Genomic DNA, 18,661 nt, shown 5'->3' on the forward strand with positions numbered 1-18,661 from the left:
GTGCAATGAGGGTGTGGGCAGGGTGACTTCTGACAGGGTGTGACAACAGGGAGGCGAGACTCTCACCTGGAACTTTCGGGTGAAAGGAGAAGTGAGGGTGGCCGTTTCCCCATCTCACCCAATCTCCACCCTGGCCTTGAGCCAGGTGGCCGTCAGCTCACTCTGACCACTTCCCCCGGAAATTCTCCTGGAAACACCTCAGGCTTGAAGCTACAGGCTTCAGGGCTGGGAGCCTCAACCCTCCCAGCCTCCTCCAAGATGGCCCCAGAGACCACTGAACAAACTGTGTGTCTGTGTACATGGTGCCTGTTCCGTAAGAATATTTTTATCTGTTTACAGGAACAACAAAGCGAAACAGGCAGTGCTCTGAGAGCCAGGGGCTCCAGCGGCTAAGACCCTCAGGACCCCTCCTCTCCCTCCTTGCTGCCTGGGCCTGGCACCAGTCCAACCTCCCTGTCATTCCCCTGCCCCTGGCATCGTCACACCCACGTCTGGCCACGGGAGGCAGTGCAGAGAGCAGGGCGGGCGGCAGATATTCACTGGAGGACTCTAGAATAACTTACTCGACCTGGGTCCTCAGGCAGGAGGGGTATCTGGGCTTTGGGAGTCCAGCACATCTGGAACCTGAGGCCACTTGCTACTAGCGGTGTGGCCTTCAGCGAGGGACCGTCTCCCTAAGCTCAGGTTTCCTCACCTGCAAAACAGACAGCATAAAATACCCCATCTGGCAGGGCTGACAGGGAAGGGTGGGGTATGACATAGCTCACTGGCTCAGCTGCTGAGGCCAGACCCATCAGATGGGTGCTGCGTGCTACGTTTCTTGAACCCAGGGCACAACCAGCAGACACAGGCTGAATAACCTGGCACCCATCCTCAAGGTGCTTAGAGTCCTGCGCGAACAATTTCCCACTTGGCTCAGGTCCATGACTGCAAAATGACAATGGCAGAGACTTGGTCTTTTCTCCGCGATGATAATGGGGACATTCACCAGACCATTACTAGGACACTACTGTGGGCGGGGTACTTGAGGCTTAATGCTTTGCACATGCGCTGCCCAGGGGGTCACAGAGCCCTGTGCGAAGTGTGGTTCTTGCGCTGCATCCCACCCCAGGCCATCTCCACGGCAGGGCAGGGACGGGGCACCGGGAGCCACTGACTCACTCGTTGAACACTCACGGCTTAGAGTGAGGGGCTGAGCCGGCGCCCCAGTTACTCACGGGCAAGTGACCGTCCTTACCCACCTCTGCTCAAGGGCCTTTGTCACCCCCTTCACAGGCCTCCGGTTCAGATTCCCTGCTTCCGCTGTCACTGTATCAGAGGCTTGGTGTCAGCCTGCCGGGAAGCAGTTTCAACACAGGACCGTTCAGAACACGGTGACTTCCCCATGTGCCCAGCAACCTCCTGACGGCACAGGCCACTGAGCCTGTCCAGGACACAAGTCCCTAATCGGGGAAATGTGTCTCATGGGCTCTAGCCTCAAGTCCAGAAACTACTGCCCATCCTCTGTCAAGGGGCCGAGGACCCTCCACCAGTCAAGTAAGGCAGCATACAGTGCCTAGCACACAGTAGGTGCTCACTAAGTGCTTGGTCTCTCTTCACAGCTGCAGCTGCCCTATTCTCTCTTTTTCCTAAGTGCTGGGGATGATCCAGGGCCTTGCATCTCCCCGGCAAGTACTCTGCCACTGAGCTGCAATGCCATCACCAGGGGCCACCTGCCACCCACACGTATAGGAGCTCAGTTGCTCCGCCCCCTGCACTGCGCAAGCACTGCTCCCAGGACGGAGCCTGAACCTGGCCCCAGGGTTCTTGCTTCCTTGGTCAAAACCTTCTGTCTTTGTCAGCTCCCCCAGGTGACCCCTTCACTGAGAATGCCCCCTTGGGTGTCCCAGCTCACGCCCTTTTCTCAGAATGATGGCCCTGTGTGGTAATTTCCTCTTTTCTTGTGCCACCTCCCCCAGGGCACTGCGGACAGCCACAAGACAGAAACAAGTGTATTGCTCACCACAGCCTGGGCCCTGCAACTGGTGACCACCAAAAGAAAGGAGACAGCTAATGTTTTCTGAGCACTTGCTATGTGCCAGGTACCCAGCTGGGAGGCCCTCCGCCTCAATGCAAAGCCATCAGGGGAGAGGTGAAAAGTCAAAGTCTACAGTGGAGCCCCTGGATCCAGCCATTCCTGAAGTCATATCCTCTAGACTTTTCAATTCTGTGAACTAGTGAAGCCTTTTATCTGTTTAAGCAAATTGATTTGGATTGCCTCTCGCTTGCAACTACAAAGATCCTCACTAGTAAGCTGAAGCCCAGAGAGGTGGCTTGTCACAAGGTCACATAGTTAAGAAAAAAGCAGAGGAGACACACAGTGTCTGTGATTTTAACCTACAGCTGGGCCACAGACCAGCAAACTGACTGCTGACAGCTGCCCTTATTCCCCCACATGCTGGGCACAGCAATGGCCACTCTCTCTGCAGGGCCACAGTGCTGTCGCCTCTGTCCTGGAAGCTGCTGTGGTCACACTGGCCTAGGCCACTGTTGCCCTTCTTCTTGCCCTCTCCTGCCTGACGACAGCAGGTGTGCTCTTATATGCAACATGGACCAATCAGAACAAAGTCGGACAGCCACTGGGCCCTCCCTGGCCACCTGTCTCTGCCCTGCTTCACCCCCCCGACTCCCTGGGCATGGTCTGCTTAGTTGTGAAAACCCCCATGCCCAGGACAGCAGGCTTGTTCATCACCTTTGCACACCCAGAGATAAGGTGCTGCTTCACATGCAGCAGGTGCCCAATAAATGCTTGTCACATGATTGAGTGGTTAAATAAACCATGTGCACAAAACTCTGTGTAGAGTTGCTGAAAGGTTCCCGATCCCACCTGGCCTCCTCACAGGTGAGGACGTGGGGTCTTAGGAGGGAGAGGGGTTTATCTGAGGCCCCCACGTCTGTGGGTCCTCAATTGTCCTGGTTCTTGGTTGCATCCTTCCCATCCACCCTCACTGGCACATTCTTTTGGGCTAGACTGACATGGGCCCCAAACCCAGGTGTTGGTATCGGCCTGGCCAGCTTCTCCCGCTTGTGACCTAGAGCCCCACAAAGGTGACAGCTGCTGAGGCTCTGAGCTTCAGCCAGAGCCTGACCACCCAGGGTTCTTGGCGCACAGCATTCTGGCCCTCTGGGATCATCGGGGGGCTCTGTACATGGATATGAGGACACTTTTGCCGGCCCAAGCTTAGCGAGTGGCCAGTGAGTTCTCAGTCCCACAGCTGAGCCTCAGCCTGGATCTTGGGGTCCTTAGGACTGGAACCCAACCTTTGGTAGATGGAAAAACAGACTCAGTGATGGGGGAAGTAACAGGACATTCACTTCTGTTGCCCACATCCCAGACAGAAGGCTGCACAGTGCACTGGGGGAGCTCAGAGTCAGTTGGGGTTCAGACTGCAGCTCCTCAATGTACAATAGCTGTGTGACACAGGATGGGTGTCTTAACATCTCTGAGCTTGGGTTTCCTTACAAGAAACCAGCAGTAGAAGTCCTCCCTTCCAGGGTTGTTGTGAGGCTAAGATGGGGAAACCACTTGGGGGAAATTTCCATGGGTGTGTAGGTGATCCCAGCACCCCTCCCCTCTTCAAAAGGGATTTCCCAGAGCATGGCGCCCCAGCCGCAGGGAGCCCAGCACTTCAAGGTTCTTCTCAGAAAGAAGTGAAAGAAGCTGAACTTGTCAGTTGTCAGGTGCCTCCTGGCAGGGGTGAGGGAGGAGGGGGTACAGGGGTGACGCACCCTGGCCATTTCCAAATGGGGAAGCGCCTGGGGGGAGGGGCAGAAGGGCTGCTTGAGGCAGTGGCTTCCCAGAACAGACTTTTCCCCTATGACCAGTCATCCCAGGCCCCTCCAGCCAGAGTCCCCAGGCTTAGTGCTCTGAGGTGCTGTGCACAGCAGCAGTGGGGGCAGAAAGTGCACCAGCCCTGCGTCAGGAGCACTGGGCCTCTGTCCCGGGCCCTCAGTTTGCTCTGCTAAAGAGTGGACGCTGCCAAGCCTCCCTTTCTCATGTGGTCACCAGGCTGTTAGCCTGGTGGGATGAGGAGCTGCACTCATTCCCGGGACGCAGGGGGCCTCCGGCTGCCCTTCCAGGCCATCTGTGGGAAGCATAGGCCCCATTCCCAAGGCAGCCTGGCCATCCAGGCAGATAGAAGGAGGTCACCAAAGACAGGTCTACGAAACAGCAAGCGCCAACACGAGTGTTCTGGAGACAATGACCCCAACAGGTTACCCCGAAAGCCACCAGCCCCTTCCAGCTTCCCGGGCCAGGCAGGTGGTACTCACAGTGTCACAGGAGAGGGTGCTGAAGTCTCCCTGGAGCCCCAGCTCCTGGCCTGCCTCCGCAGCCCCTGGGGACGGATGACAACCACAAGGGGCCCTCCCCACAGCAGGTCCTGGCCCCTGACTTCCTCCCTGGTCCCTAGGCATCAGGAAACCACGCCCAGGGCCCCACCCACGGCCCTCCACCAGCCTGCCCTCAGAAGGCCCTGGCCACTGCCCAGAGAGCTCTTCAAGGTCCAGCCAGCACAAAGTGCTTCACTGGACCGCAGCGGTCAATAAATAATACAGCTCTTCCCTGGCCCTCTCTCGTGGCCGATCGCATTTCGAGGCCACTCGAGTTTCTGCAAAGCGGCTTTGTTCAGAGCGCCAGGCCCCAGATGGGTCTCTGGCCACATGGGCACTATGGTCTCACTGAGGGCCAGCCTGAGCTGGCAGGACAAAAGCTGTATGGCAGGTGGCCTGAAGAGAGATGGCCTACTTACTTTGAAAGCTGCTCAGGGCCCAAGAGGACCCAGGGAGATGGGGGCAGGGCAGGGTGACCACACTTATCTCTAGAGCCAGGTGGGTCCTGAGGCCTCAGCCTCAGCCGCTCTCCTCCACACACACTACCCCCTTCCCGGCCCAGGCCCATTCCTGGAAGCTACATTCAGGCCCTTCCTGGGAACCTCTCCCCAGCCCCTCGGGGGGTAACCTTGTCCCTGTGTGAATATCCACTGTTCTCCTCTGAATATCAGCCATTGTCCCTTACCTAGCTGGTGGCCACCACCTCCCAACTGGTTACCCCCCTTCTCCAGGTCCCCCTCCATGCTGCATTCCCTTAAAAAAGCCCGAATGATTGCGTGGGAATAGAAAGTATCCCAGGTCCTTGTCCTGTCACACCCTGCCCTGTGTCCCCACCCTGGCAAACATGCACATCCTTCCCTGCCCTACTGACCACCTGGGTATCCATCTGCAAACACCAGGCCACTCCTACCTCAAGGCCTTTGCTTGTGCTGTGCTGTCTGCCTACAGCGTCCATCCCAGGTCTTCACAGGGTTCCCCATCTCCCCAACTCAAGGCCACCTGCTTCTACTGGCTTTTCTTCCTTTTGTCTTTGTGTTTGTGTTATTTTTAAGCTGTTTTCTTCAGCTACAAGTCACCCATCTAAAGTGTGACAAGTTGGTGACTTAATGTCTTCAGAGCTGAGTGCCCATCCATCACCACATCTAGGGTTGGACCATTTCTCACTCCCCACATAAACCCTGTCCCTGTCACTCTGTGGCCTCCCCCAGCCCTGGACAGCCCCTGCTCTATTCTCTGTCTCTAGAGATTTACCTGTGCTGGGCACTTCCTACAAACAGAATCAGACAATGTGTGACCTTTCGTGATGGCTTTCTTCACTGGGCATTTCTGCACAGCCACCTAGCTGTAGCAGAGTCAGGACATCAGTCCATCTCAGGACTGATGAAGACTCTGTAGTGAGGGTAGAGATTTTGTTGCTCCATTCATCCTCTAATGGATATTTGGGTTTCTTGACTGACCTTCCCAAGGCCTGTGGCCCCATTGCTCTGTCACCCTCCCACTTCTGTTTTCGTGGCACCTGCCCTGGCCTGAGGGCACCCTAACCCATCTGCTTCCTGGGCACCATTTCTCTGCCATTATATGTCTGCTCCACGAGGCCTGACCATCCAACTCCATCACTGCTGCATCCCAGAGCCTGGCACGCACTGGCCTGGCACTCAGTAGGTTCTCAGCAAATTATCTGCAGGCTGACGGGATGAAGTCGCTCCTGGGATGCTCTTGGCTATACCATCTTCGAGCACTCTGAGAACAAGTGCTGCCTTGTGTGGCTCACGTGGGCCTGACCAATGGCCCCGTGTGGAAACAAACAACACAGGTCCTCCGTGTTGTGGACAAGAGCCCTTGCAGAGGTGTCAGCTATCTGTCTGTGAGAATGTGCACTGAGCCCTGGTTCCGTGGCAGTTCCCCAGAGGGGAAGTCACTCTTCCTTCACTGAGACTCGGTGGGGCTGGACGTGGTGGCACGTGCCCACTATCTTAGCATTAGGTACACTGAGGCAGGGAATTTGAGAGTTTGAGGCCAGCCTGAGCCTCATAGTGAGACCCTATCTCAAAAATTATAAAAGAAAGAAAGCTCAGTGGGGAGCAGGCAGTGCAGCAGCATGGCAGGGGGGAGGGCAGCTGCAGGGCTGAGGCTGGAGAGCCAGGGAAAAATTCCTGTGGGCTCGGACAGTGCCCAGAGCAAGGGAGGGAGGCAGCTTGGCTCTGCCTCGGATCTCCTGCCCCCTTCTGTGCTCACTTCTGGCCTGCTCAAGGGGACATGGGAGGCCTAGGGCGTATCCAGGAGGAGAGGTGGGTGGGGAGGTGCCGGGGGCTTGCAGGGAGTCCTGGTCACTGCAGGCTGGGTCAGGGTGGGGGACCAGCAGCAGAGCCGGCTCCCATCGGGAAAGAGGCTCTCTGCGCCAAAGCTGCCCGGCAGAGCCCAGGCCACAGGAGTGAGCTGGGTCCCAGAAGCGATGTCTGTGGGCCTCCTGTTGGGGGGCATCAGGTGACTAATTGTCCAGCAAGCTCCCTGGAAGCTATCCGAGCCTGGCCGCCACCTGCTCCCCAGCCCTTCTGCTCAGAGCAGTCGCAGTGGCCTCAGTGGCCCAGGGCGGGGTCTTCAGCTGTGTCCACATCCTGGCTGCACCTTGGGTCTGTGTGTCCAAGGGGCTGCCCGACCTTCCAGGAGGCCCAAACACCCCACTGCCTCCCAAGGTACAAAACCAGCTGTCTTTCCCCAAATAACCTCAGACACAGAAGTGACTTTCTGGCCTCACCAGAGGGGCTGAGAACACATCGGGAGGACTCACAGTGCCACCAGGCAAAGCCTGTAAGGGCCAGGGCCCAGGTGAGCTCACAGGGAAGGGGCCACACCAGTGAGAGCTTGTTGGGGGTCACAGCCTTAAGAACTAAGGTCACTGCACACCGCTCACAGGTGAAGAAACAGGCTCAGGGGCCGCTTCCTCAGGCCAAGCAGACCCACAGGCATGTCATTTAGTCTTCAGAATGTCTCCCAAAGTGACTTTCACTGCACAAAAGGGCCAAGTGGGTTTCCAACTCACGTCAGCCCTCTCTCAAATCCATGTTCTTTTTTTGGGGTATTACTGGGGTTTGAACTCAGGGCCTCCCACTTGCTAGGTGGGTGTTCTACCACTTGAGCCACGCCTCCTGGCCTTTTTGCTTTAGTTATTTTTCAGGTAGATTCTCACAGTTTTTTCCCGGGTTGACCTCAGACCTCGATCCTCCTACTTATTCATCTTGAGTAGCTAGGATGACAAGTACAAACCTGCCTTGTTTGTTGAAACGGGGCCTGGAACCACGTCCTCCAGATCTCTGACTCCCAAGAGGCTGGGATTACAGCAGGGCGCCACTACACCTGGGCCTCCAAATCTATGTACTTTCCTCTTCCTCACTCAGCCCCCTTTCCCCATCCCATGCTGAGACTCAAAGGAAAGGAAGGGACATGGGTGAAAGGGACACTGGTGGGTGGGTAGGGTCGGTGATACGCTCCACTAGTGCCAAGCCAAGTATTAATAATCCTCCAGCACGGGTCACCCCACTCCACAGGCGAGGAAACAGGCTCAGCTAGGTTCAGTAACTTGCCTGAGGACACACTGCTTACAAGCCAGCATTGCTGGTTTTATACCCCAGCGCCAGCGCACTGCCAGGCTGCTCTGTTCAGGAGATGGCCTGGAGCAAGAATGGACCCTGCCCTGGCTCCAGGGCTGAAGCCCGTGAGCCCCTTGGCTAAGGGCCAGGGCTGGCAGGCAGCACACACACCTCTCACTTTTCCAGATGTGAGTAGACCCGGTCAGGGCGACAGACTCCACAGAGGGGAGCTGAAGACGCAAGTGGAAAGCTATGCGCTGTCCGATCGCAACCTCCAATTTGTCCCTGCGGCTCTGCCAGCTCCGCCTGGGCTGCCGATCTGCTGATTCAGGTCTCCCACGGCAGCAAGGGGGCTGGGACCAGCCAGCTCTGGCTGGCTGGATGGCTGGCTGACTTGGGGAGGGGCCCTTCTTCTTTCCAGGCAGCCCCCCTCCCCGTGACAAAATAGGTCAGGGGTTCAGAGACAGAGAGAGAGAGAGAGAGAGAGAGAGAGAGAGAGTGTGCTTCTCCTGGAGCCCCCAAGGCCCATCCTCCTTGGCTGAGCACAGGAGCTCCAGAAGTTCTCAGTGAGCACTTCCTGAGGGCTGTACCCACGACCCTTGCCTGTTTTGTAGATGAGAAAACAGAGGCAGAGAGGCTGGTGTGCCGGCTCTGCGAGGCTGAGCTGCTCCTTCTCAGAGACCATCTGGGCAAACAGCATGGCCATGGAGGAGTGAGGGGCTCGCCCTGGCAGGACATGGTGGGAGCCTCCCACTGCTGGTCCTCCATATCCTGTAAACAGCCCCTGAGGTTTCCTAAGAGCCAATCCCCGGAAACCTTGGGAGAGGAGGACAGGCTGGAAAACCCAGCTGTGGCCTGTGGGAAAAGGAGGTCAGGCCTCACCCCTGCCTGGCCCTGCCTCTAGGCTGTCCGCACAACGAGCTTAGCCCTGGGGTCTGAGGCAGGGGCAGGTGGTCACTGACTCATTCCAGGAGTAGCTCTGCCTCTCTCTGTTCCCACAGCCAGGCAGCACCCCATTCCAAGAGAACGCCTCCTTTGCCCTGTCTGCTGGCTCCCCCAAACCTGTCCAGGGTACCCACATGGTACACCACCCAGAACCCCAAACACTGTCACCTGCCAGGAGAGACAATGGTGGCCACTGTAGTTGTGATTCTTGTTAAAGTGGGAGTGAACCAGGTGGCTGTATCTCCCCTTTTCCTTGGGCTGCTGGGAAGCTTGGCGATTTTTACACCAACAGAAGGACATTGTCTCAGGACCCTACACATCTCTGTTCTGTTGTACTATTATCAATTATTACTACTAATTATTCCATTTATTTATTCTTCCTTGGGTCACGACATCCCCTTCTGAATTGTGCCTCTTGAGGCCCTGATGTTTTGAAATTTATCACAGGTATTTCCTACAAGTGATCACAAGTATTTCGTGGAGGAAGGAAAGAAAGAAAGAAGGAAAAAAGGGAGGGAGGGAGGAGAAAAGGAAGGAAGGGAGGGAAGGAAGTTCATATAGTTTAGATACCAGACAGCGAGGGTGGGAAGAAAGACTTTCAACGGCTTACCCTCAGCTAAAACACCCCCTTGAAGTAAAATATATGCCTTAGGTGCCATCCCAAGCACGAGGACATATGTCAAAGAGATGGCTGCCTCTAGGCCTCCCATGTGCAGATCACGCCCCTGGCAGCCTGACGGTCTGTCCCAGCACATCCCACGGTCCTCTAAGAAGAAACAGGCTGTGAGGACAGCAGCAGAAATCCTGTCTGACACTTACTGGATGCCGTAAGTGTCATTTAACCCTCACTGCTAACCCTACAAGCACCATGGACAGGAAACCGGCAGGGGAGGTGCTCTGCATCCCTAAAGCCAGAGTAAACCTGGGAATCCGTTCTCAACTGTGGCTCGGCCACCGGGTGGCCCATTTTACGGTCACATGAAATGTTCACTACACTGGGTGCTGAAGGGATGAGTGGGGGCCCTAACAGGCTCAGAGAGGCTAGGGGCAGGGCCAAGGTCACACAGCAGTGCCCCGTGCCAGTGTGCGATGCAACAAACACCGGGCCCTGAGCGCACTGTACTTCCAGCGGCTTCTTTCTCCCTGGTATGCATGCTGGGTCCCGGGCCACTGCCAGCACACCCCCCGGGCATCATGCCGTTCTCTTCCCTCCATCTCTCCCGCTAGCCTCTAAGTTTCCCAGGACGCCAGGCTCAGCCTGTCCCGCACTCCAACCCCGCTCCCCTTCGGCGATGGTGGGCAAAGCAGCCTGCACACACGCCCTGGTACCTGAGTGTCCTCACGGAGACGCAGTACTTCCACACAAGGCTCCACATGGCGCTGCCATCGCCCTTCATGCCTGGCTTGGGGAGCAAGGGGCCGCCAGTCCAGTCTCAGTCCTAGACCCCAGGTCTCCTCCCTGCCAGGGACTGACTCTCTTCGCAGGATCTCAGGTCACTTCCTTCTTCATGGTGAGAAGCCAGAAAAGATCCAGAGGCCAGGGGAGACGGGGAGCTCTGGCTCCCAGGTCAGAGACAACGACCCCGCTGTCCCTGGGCTGGCCTCCGTGCTGGCCCCGGCCGGCCAGCCGGCGTCCCTCACACACCAGACCCCGCGGCTTCGGCACAACCTTGCATCTGCTGCCTGCCAAGAGGCAGCAGTGGCTCAGGGCCAGGGGAGCAGTGAGTCACTCGGGCGGGTCAGTGAGGGGCGTCCTCTGCGATGGAAAGCAAAGCGGGGCTCTGGAGCCCAGGGGCTGCCCTGCGGGTCCGGGTGGGACGGGAGAGGCGCCTCCGCTGAGGGAGGGAGGCGAGGGCGGGACCACATCCTCTCCCCACACCCCTGCTCCCTGGAGACCTAAACCCAACACCGCCCTGCCCCGCAGCCCGGCCCACAAGCGGCTCCCACTGCGCTGGGAAAAGGGCCGCTCTGCTTGCCTGGCTCCAGGACAAAGCTTAGTGTTACGGATAAAGAAATGAAGACAAAATCAGGGATGCTCGTGGCAGAGCTGCCAGTTCTGAGGGTCTCCTCCTGGCCCGTGAGGCAGAGTTTCCAGCCCCAGCCAGGCCATACTGAGAGGGGCAGTGACCACTCCCCTCTGGCCTTAGTTTCCCTCCGCCCTGGGCATGGAGCTGAGCTCTCTACAGTCCACATGTAACTCCTCCAGTTCTCCCCGCAGCCCTGCGAAGCGGACCTCAATAGTTTCATTTCACACATGTGGAAACTGAGGCACTGTTCAGTGGCAAGTCACTCACCCCAAGTCACAGACCTAGGAAGGGCAGGTGGAACCAGGGTGACCTGGCTCTCAGGGTCCCTCTGTTGAGATGGGAGGCTGAGGGCTGGGCCCCTCAGGGTCATGGGCTCAAGGACATTTCTAGAGTGGGGCCCCAGCTGGAGCCCCACCCATCGCACAGCTGCTCCCAGGCCCAGCCCAGGGCAGGCAGCTGGGGCTTCCCAGGCAGGGTCCCTCGGGGATAGTGACTCACGGGTCAAGGTCAATGCTCACAGAATCAAATTCTCCCTGCTCACAGCCCCAGGGAAGTCCCCCAGAAGGGCAAGTGGCCCAGAGCCTAGCACCCTGCAGGCCCAGAGCCTAGCACCCTGGGCATCACATCCCTGTCCAGTGGGCCCCAGGGCTCCACTTCACCTGAGGAAACCCAGACTCACAGAGGGGTGTCACCTGCCCACAGATGCTGTCACACCTTGCTTTGTCCCCAGGACCCTGGCTATGGCCTGTGCACATGAGAATCCCAGCCTGATTCCCACAGCAGAGACAGCAGCTGCACTCTTCTCTGTCCCCCAGGCTGGGAAAGGACTTTTCATTTGAAGCAAGACAGGTTTCTAACAGGCTGTGCCTCCTGGGGGCCTTGTCACCAGAGGCTTCTCAACCCACCTCAGCAGACCCCACCTGCCATGGGGTTCCTCCAGAGCACCAGGCAATGCTGCCGGCCTCCACTTGAACTGCCCAGTGATGGATGCTCACTGCCCTTCAAAGCCCTCAAGGCCACCATTCCATCTTGAGGCTCTTCTCCCAAGGCAGCTCCCTGACTCTTCAGACTGGCTTCACCGGCTGTGCGGCACTCAGGGGCCAGTCTGAAATGCACCCTCAGCTGGGGAACTTCCTCAACATCACCCAGGCAGCGTCTATTTACAGTTCTCTATCCGCTCACCTCATGTTCCCACGCCCACACCCTCCTGCCTCTCCAACTAAGCCATCCACACATCTCTTCACCCACTTCCTTCCATCCCTTCATCTCCTTCTCCTCCCTCCTTCCCTCCCTCCCCTCCTCCTTCCTCCACTCACCTTTGCTCCCGAGCCTCCAGGCACCCCTCCACACAGCACCTCACTTACTGCCCTCTGCCCTGGGCAGCCCTTGTCTTCACCTTGGCCTCAGATGAGCCATAATGCGTGCCTCAGCAGTTCTTTCTCTTCCTGATGCTTTCTGAACTGCCTCGCAGCCCTTTGCCTTTTGTCTGGATCCAAGGCTTCCATGGCCAGGGACCTGTCACATCCTGACCCTACTCTGCCTGGTGTCCCTGTGTTGCCCAGGCTGTCCACCCATCAGGCTGGCTTTTATATGTCTCTTGAGCCCCACAATTCTGGGATAGACACTCTGGTCCTAAATTCAGCCCCAGGGCCACTTGCCACTCTGCTGAGAGGAGTATTTGTCACACGTACCTTACACACTTACTCTATGCAAGACAACAGTTGGAACAGGCACCTGATAGAGAAGGAAAGTGCAACTTTTGGGCCTAGAGATGGCCTCAGACAGAGGGTACCATTTTCAGGTAAGACTGAAACCTCTTTCTGGTCCTGAAACCTCTAGGACCAGAGGCCCAACACTCTTGTCACCCAACCCTTTGGAAGGCCTGGGCATCACTGTTCTTCCTCTTGCTATGTCCACCTTCTTTCCAATAGCCCCACATTTGCCCCACTTTACAGGTGGGAAACTGAGGCACAGGGCTAGGTATGACTTTCCAATTCCCACAGGCCTCTCATGGTACTCAGAAGGCTGCTTCCTTGGCTTGGAGGGAGCTAGGGGAGACTGTCTGGGGGTGGGGGGTTAGAATGCCTTGGGGACAGCCATGCTAAGTCTGGGGACACAAAGAGAAACTCAATGGTTCCACAGGAGGAGGACAATCTACAAACTATCCTCCATGCCCACCTCATGGAGGCCCAGAGCCCTGCCCCGCTCACAGCCACCACTCTCCAGCCAGGGGAAGCTGCCAGGGCCCCCTGCAAGTGCTGGTCACACTGCCACAGGTGATGGCGGCAGAGGCTGTCACAGCAGAGCACCCCCTGGAGGTGGCCTGGAGTGCTCTGGGCTCTCCGTTTCCATGGCTGCTCCTATGTCCCCCTCAGTCTCTCACCAGCCCTTAGCGGTGGGTATCATTCGCCCTGTGTTTTCCTTTTTTGCAGTTTTAGGGGTAGAACCCAGGCCCTCATGCATGCCAGGCAAGTGCTCTACCAGTGAGTGGCACCCCAGTCTCCCCATGTGATGGATGAGGAAACCTAAGGTTCAGATGATGAATGACAAACTCTCTACTGTACCCGTCTGTCTTCGTCGCCCTGCAGTGGCTTGTCCTTGCTGACCCAGCAGACTCCTCATTCGTCTTGGATCCTCTTGTCCTTACAAGAGTTATCTCATCACTGTGAGTCTCAGTTTGCTCCTCTGAAAAATGGCCACAAGGGTCCTTACCATCCTGGCTACATCAAGGAATGAGAGCGCCGTACTGTGTGGTCCTGGGTATGAGGTGTAACCTCTCCGGTTTGTGTAACAGAAGGCACTCCTTAAATACCAGCTGCTGTTTAAAGACCCCCATGGCACCACAGGGCACATGTGAGGGGCTCAGGGAACCAGTGGGAGGGAGGAGGTGGGAGCAGGTCTGCGGGTTCTGTGGACAGCTAGCTGGCCCTCCGCCCCTAACCCTCTGACTCACACGGCTCACTGGAGATGATGTCACCACCGCCCAGGCAAAGAAAAGGCTCCATTTGTTCCCTGATAGATGCTGACCCCACTGTGAACTTCACCTCCCAGGGCAGCACACAGCTTAGGGACTGTGCAAACTTGAGGAAGGTGCGAGGGGCAGTGGTCAGGGACCCCCTCCTCTGGAGGCCACAAGAGGGTCTGTGATCTGGACGCATCCCTTTTGCTTGCCTGGCTCAGGAGCCCTCCAATGTCTGCCTTTGTCTTACCCATGAGATGGGAGGATTACATGAGACTCCCTCCAGAGACCTGGAGGCAACCAGGGTGTGTGGCCCCGATGTGGCTTTCTCCCTCATTGGCCACAGTGGTCTCTCACAGGCTCTCTTGATCTTGGCTGTCTCCCACTGCCTACTGGAAGGAGAGTTTTAGCACCCTACACCCTCCTGGAAGCTGACCCACCCCCACAGGAGAGAGGTCAAGACACAGCCGGGTGACTAGGCCCTTTGCCATATGCACTGTGCCTCCTGATACCCTCAAGTGGCCCCATGGTGGCCACAACATCTCCAGCCTCCCAGTTGTCCAGATCTACCCACCTGGGGTCAGAGTGTGAACACCTGGACCAGTTAGAGATGAGGATGTGGGATAGCAAGTGGAGATGGTTGGGTGGACAGTGATGCAGCCTCTGCCCTGTCTAAGGGAAGAACTGCTGCTTGCTCCACGTGGTGCTGCCCAGAAGGAATGAGGACTCTGATTTCTCAGAATTCAGAAAGCACTGGATTTGCAGATGACTGAGACAAATTCAAATTTCAATGCCAGGTGGGCTAATTCTATGTGAATCAAGCAAAGAAGATCTGAAGGCAGCCATCTCTTGCATTCACTGTTGCTTCTCACCCTTCAAGGCTGATGCAGCTGCCACCTCCCCCAGGAAGCTGCCCATGGTTGCCCAACTCCAGGGTTGCTTGCCCTGCCAGCCCCCATGGGATTGAAAGCAGCAGCCTGGGAGAGCCTTCAGAGTGGATGTGGCATCTGTGCATCTGTTTCTCATGTCCCCAGCAGAGAACAGACTCAGAGGCGGTGGTACTAAATAGTATCAGCTGAATGAGTGAATAAGCAACTCCTTCACTTGATTCCTTTGCCTTCCATTTTGCCAATGAGGAAATCAAGGCCCAGAGAGGGGATGTGACCTGCCTCTTGGATCCATGGTGGGATATGGGGCCAGGTCCAGCCTATGATCTGGGCTCTGTTTGTCAGCTGTCCCCAGAGCTGCGCTGACAGGAAGTCTGAGGATAATTGTACGTCCTATTGAGTCTGTCATTGGAAGGAGAAACAGGACTGTGGGCCAAGCATCTATCTGTCCAGGTGGAGCCATTCCAAAACCATCTCTCCAGGAACTCACTAAGGTAGCCCCTAACTGGAGTCAGGGTAGAGATGGACCGCAGGACTGCACACTGTGGTAGGTTGCCTGGCTGTGGAACACATGGAGCCCCAGAGAGTGGGACCTGATAGCAACCAATCAAAACGACAGTGGACCCTCCTGGACTCTTTTTTGAGACCACTAGACCACTAACATAATCCCTTTTGGCCACAGGACTGGGGGTTGATGGGCTCAGGTTAACGTCCAGATTTTCCACACAGAGAAAAGGACAACACAAGCACTGGAGGCAAGGCCTCTGCCCAATTCCTCTATGTTGGGGATGCAGAAATGGAGGCGTGGAGAAGTAAAATGACTTATCTGAGGTCACATGGCAAGGACCACCAGGCCTCTAACTAGGGTCAGACTTTGAGGCCTGGAGGCTTTCTGTGCCACACAAGCCACGGGGTCCCACTGCCCTCTTTCCTACCTCAGGCTTCCAGCCACAAGAGAGGAGGCAACAGATCTACTGCCGGGGATCCACGAAAATCCAACCAATCAAAGAAGCCGGCGTGGATGAAGACGCTTAGCAAGGCAAGTGCAGAGGTTATGCACAGAAAGCAACGACCATCCCAGCCTCCAGTGTCCAGTTTTGTGGGCATGGAAGTCTACTGCTCCCAGGGTGAGAGTTCCCTGTCATCCCAAGGATACCATCAGATCCAGGGATCACTGTGACAGTCACTATATGCTACCTGTAGCTGGTGCTCTGTGTGCTATGGACTCATTCATCTTCGACCTGTTCTGCAAGCAGATGGTATTCTCCTCTCATCTACAGTAGGAAGCAACTGAGGCGCAGAGAGGGTGTAAAACTTGCCAAGGTTACACACACGGTAAACCATGGAGCTAGGCATCAAACCTGAGCGATTTTGCTCTGAAATACACCCATTTAGCACTATGGGACATGGCTTTCTAGGCTGCCACGGAAGTCCTTCTCAAAGTCTAACCTCATCCTCTCTGCAGGCCTTGCTCATTCCCTAGCTCCTTCTTAGGCAAAGAAGAAATGCTGCTCCCCTTCAAACCTGCCGTGTAGAGGAAGAGGCCTAAATTCTTTGGTCCCTGGATCCAGACTCCCTAGGTCCTACCATGCCTGTAGTCAAGAAACCCCCAGATGGGAACTCGCTCCTGGGAGGGAGGGAGGGTGTGTGTGTGTGTGTGTGTGTGTGTGTGTGTGTGTGTGTGCGCGCACCCTCGGCTGGACCTGACCTCTTCAACAGCCTCCCTGCCCCCCAGGCTGTTTCTCAGGCCCCATCCTGTGCAGGCCAGTCCCCTGCCCAAGTCTCCTTCTGCTTGCCTCCATTCTCACGTGGTCCCCAGCTCCATCTGTGACCCCTGGGCATTGTCTCAGTGGCCCACTCTACTTACTTAATATTTTCTTTTCAAATCACCTGGCTTAGAAAATCGGTCCCGAGCCAGGTGCCAGTTTCTCACCCCTGAAATCCTAGCTACTCAGGAGGCAGAGATCATGAGGAGCACGGTTCGAAGCCAGCCCTGGACAAATAGTTTGTGAGCACATATCTCAAAAAATCCATCACAAAAAAAGGGCTGGTGGAGTGGCCCAAGTAGTAAGAGCACCTGCCTAGCGAGTGTGAGGCCCTGAGTTCAAACCCCAGTGCTGCCAAAACAAAAGCAAATCGGCCCCAAGACTGACTGGGCTTCCTATCTCTCACAGTGAAGAGCTACATACAGGAGGCAGAGGGACAAGCTAAGCAACACCTTGGGTGACTTCACCAGCCAGATCCTGACTATGGATGTGCTGAAGCCAGATGGCAAGAAACAAAAGGCAAAGATCAAAAGGGAAGGGGGACCCGCAGATACGAAGTTATCTGAGAGCCATGTGCCAGGCGTGAATCTCGTCAGGACCCTCATTTGAACCAAAGCAATAAGATAAGATGGACTATAAAGGGACACTTTCGGAGCCCACTGGGGAGGCTGAACATTGGAGGCCCTGTGGAGTGGGTGGGAAAAGGCCAACACGACGTGCAAACCCAGCGTAGAGCTGAGGGGGTCTCTGTTGGACGCGAGGTGCCCTTCCCCAAGTAGATCTTGCCAAATTTACTTCAAAGCGCCAACAATAAAGTTAAAAGCAACATGGAAAAGACCGGCTTTCATGCTTGCTCAAGTTTATTGTAAAAGGAAACTTTATCTCAGTGGAAAACTAGTATCGCTTGCTGTAAGTAGAAGGTTACCATGAAAACAAGGCTGTGTTACTCAGGTTCTGACAGACACTGTTTCCTGCCAAAGTGCTGCTGGCCTGACTTCTTGTCCTGGGAGGGGAGGGAGCTCATGTCACCGAGGAGTGACATGAGTGCCCTTCACGGGGCACTGTGGCAGGTGAGGACCATGTACCACACTTTCTCACCTCTGCTTCTCCTCTGTCACGATAGGTATGGTGACACACCTGGGGCAGGGGACAGTTCCACCTCAGCCTAGCTCAGGCTCAGGAACTCACACCTGGCCCCGTCTGGGCAGTCTCGACCTCTATAGCCCCAAAGCTGGAAGTTGCATTGCTAGGTACAAATGAAGAAACTGAGGCTACAGGGGAGCGGGGGACTGTCCCAGGTCACATGGCAAGTCTGAGGGGAAAAACCAGAAAGGACAAGACTCCAGGTTTTCTGAGCTCTGGACTGTGGTTATCTAGCCTGAGTTCATACGTATGTATTGAGCAGCTACTGTGTGCCATGCATGGGGACTGGGCTGGGGACAGGAGTGACCAAGACAGACAAAGTCACACAGAGTTGGCATCTGGAAGTGGGGGTGAGAGAGACGGATGCCAAGCAACTAAGTGAGATCGTTTCCAAGGGTGGGGAGGGTAACAGAAAACAAAGCTGGGTGGCACGAGAGGGGAGGGATGGCTGGTGCTGCCCTAGACAAGGTGACAGGAGGGCCTCTCTGAGGAGGTGGCACTGGGCTGAGGCCTGAGGAAGCAGTCAGGAGAAAGAGTGGGGCAACAGGCTCTTCTGTAAATGTATCTTAAGCTCACCACAGGCCTATAGAGATGTGGGAAGAGCACAAAGAACCCCTGTGCCTCCTTTCCCCCAGGCTAATAATGGATCCTTTTTGTTTTTAAACACACTGCACGCATGCACCTGTGCACACACACTTTTTTTTTTTAAACTGAGAGCGTCTTTCCTAAAAACAAGGGTATTGGCAGACACAATCCAAGTGGTTTTCAAAAGCAGGACGTCAACATTGACTCGCAAGGTCGCCTCGTCGGATCTCATTCACGGCTGCCAGCTGACTGGGTGACACCCGCCATCCCCAGCTCCCTGGTCCTGTGCGTCAGGGTTCAGAGGGGCCACGCATTTCCAGGGTGGCCTTGCAAGGAGAGCCCCGGCCTGGGCCTTTGGAAGTGGACAGTGGAGAGTGGAGGGCAGCACAGG

General features: G+C 56.1%; 1 protein-coding gene across 12 annotated transcripts in view; it reads right to left on the reverse strand.

Annotated features, from left to right (window-relative positions):
* Iqsec1 (IQ motif and Sec7 domain ArfGEF 1) overlaps positions 1 to 18,661 on the reverse strand; it is a 304,194-nt gene that overhangs the window by 90,816 nt on the left and 194,717 nt on the right. The window contains exon 1 of one of the 12 annotated variants that reach the window (XM_074044552.1): positions 10,233 to 10,669. The exons of 9 other annotated variants lie outside the window; for them this stretch is intronic. In XM_074044552.1, coding sequence (XP_073900653.1) covers positions 10,233 to 10,300 — 68 coding nt within the window. In that variant the 5' untranslated portion in view covers positions 10,301 to 10,669. Of the gene's footprint in view, positions 1 to 4,311; positions 4,438 to 10,232; positions 10,677 to 18,661 lie in introns of those variants that run through there. 2 more of the 12 variants (XM_074044545.1, XM_074044554.1) reach the window with 2 other exon arrangements.

This window comes from Castor canadensis, chromosome 10 (assembly GCF_047511655.1).
Source record: "Castor canadensis chromosome 10, mCasCan1.hap1v2, whole genome shotgun sequence".
Classification (NCBI taxonomy): Eukaryota; Metazoa; Chordata; class Mammalia; order Rodentia; family Castoridae; genus Castor; species Castor canadensis.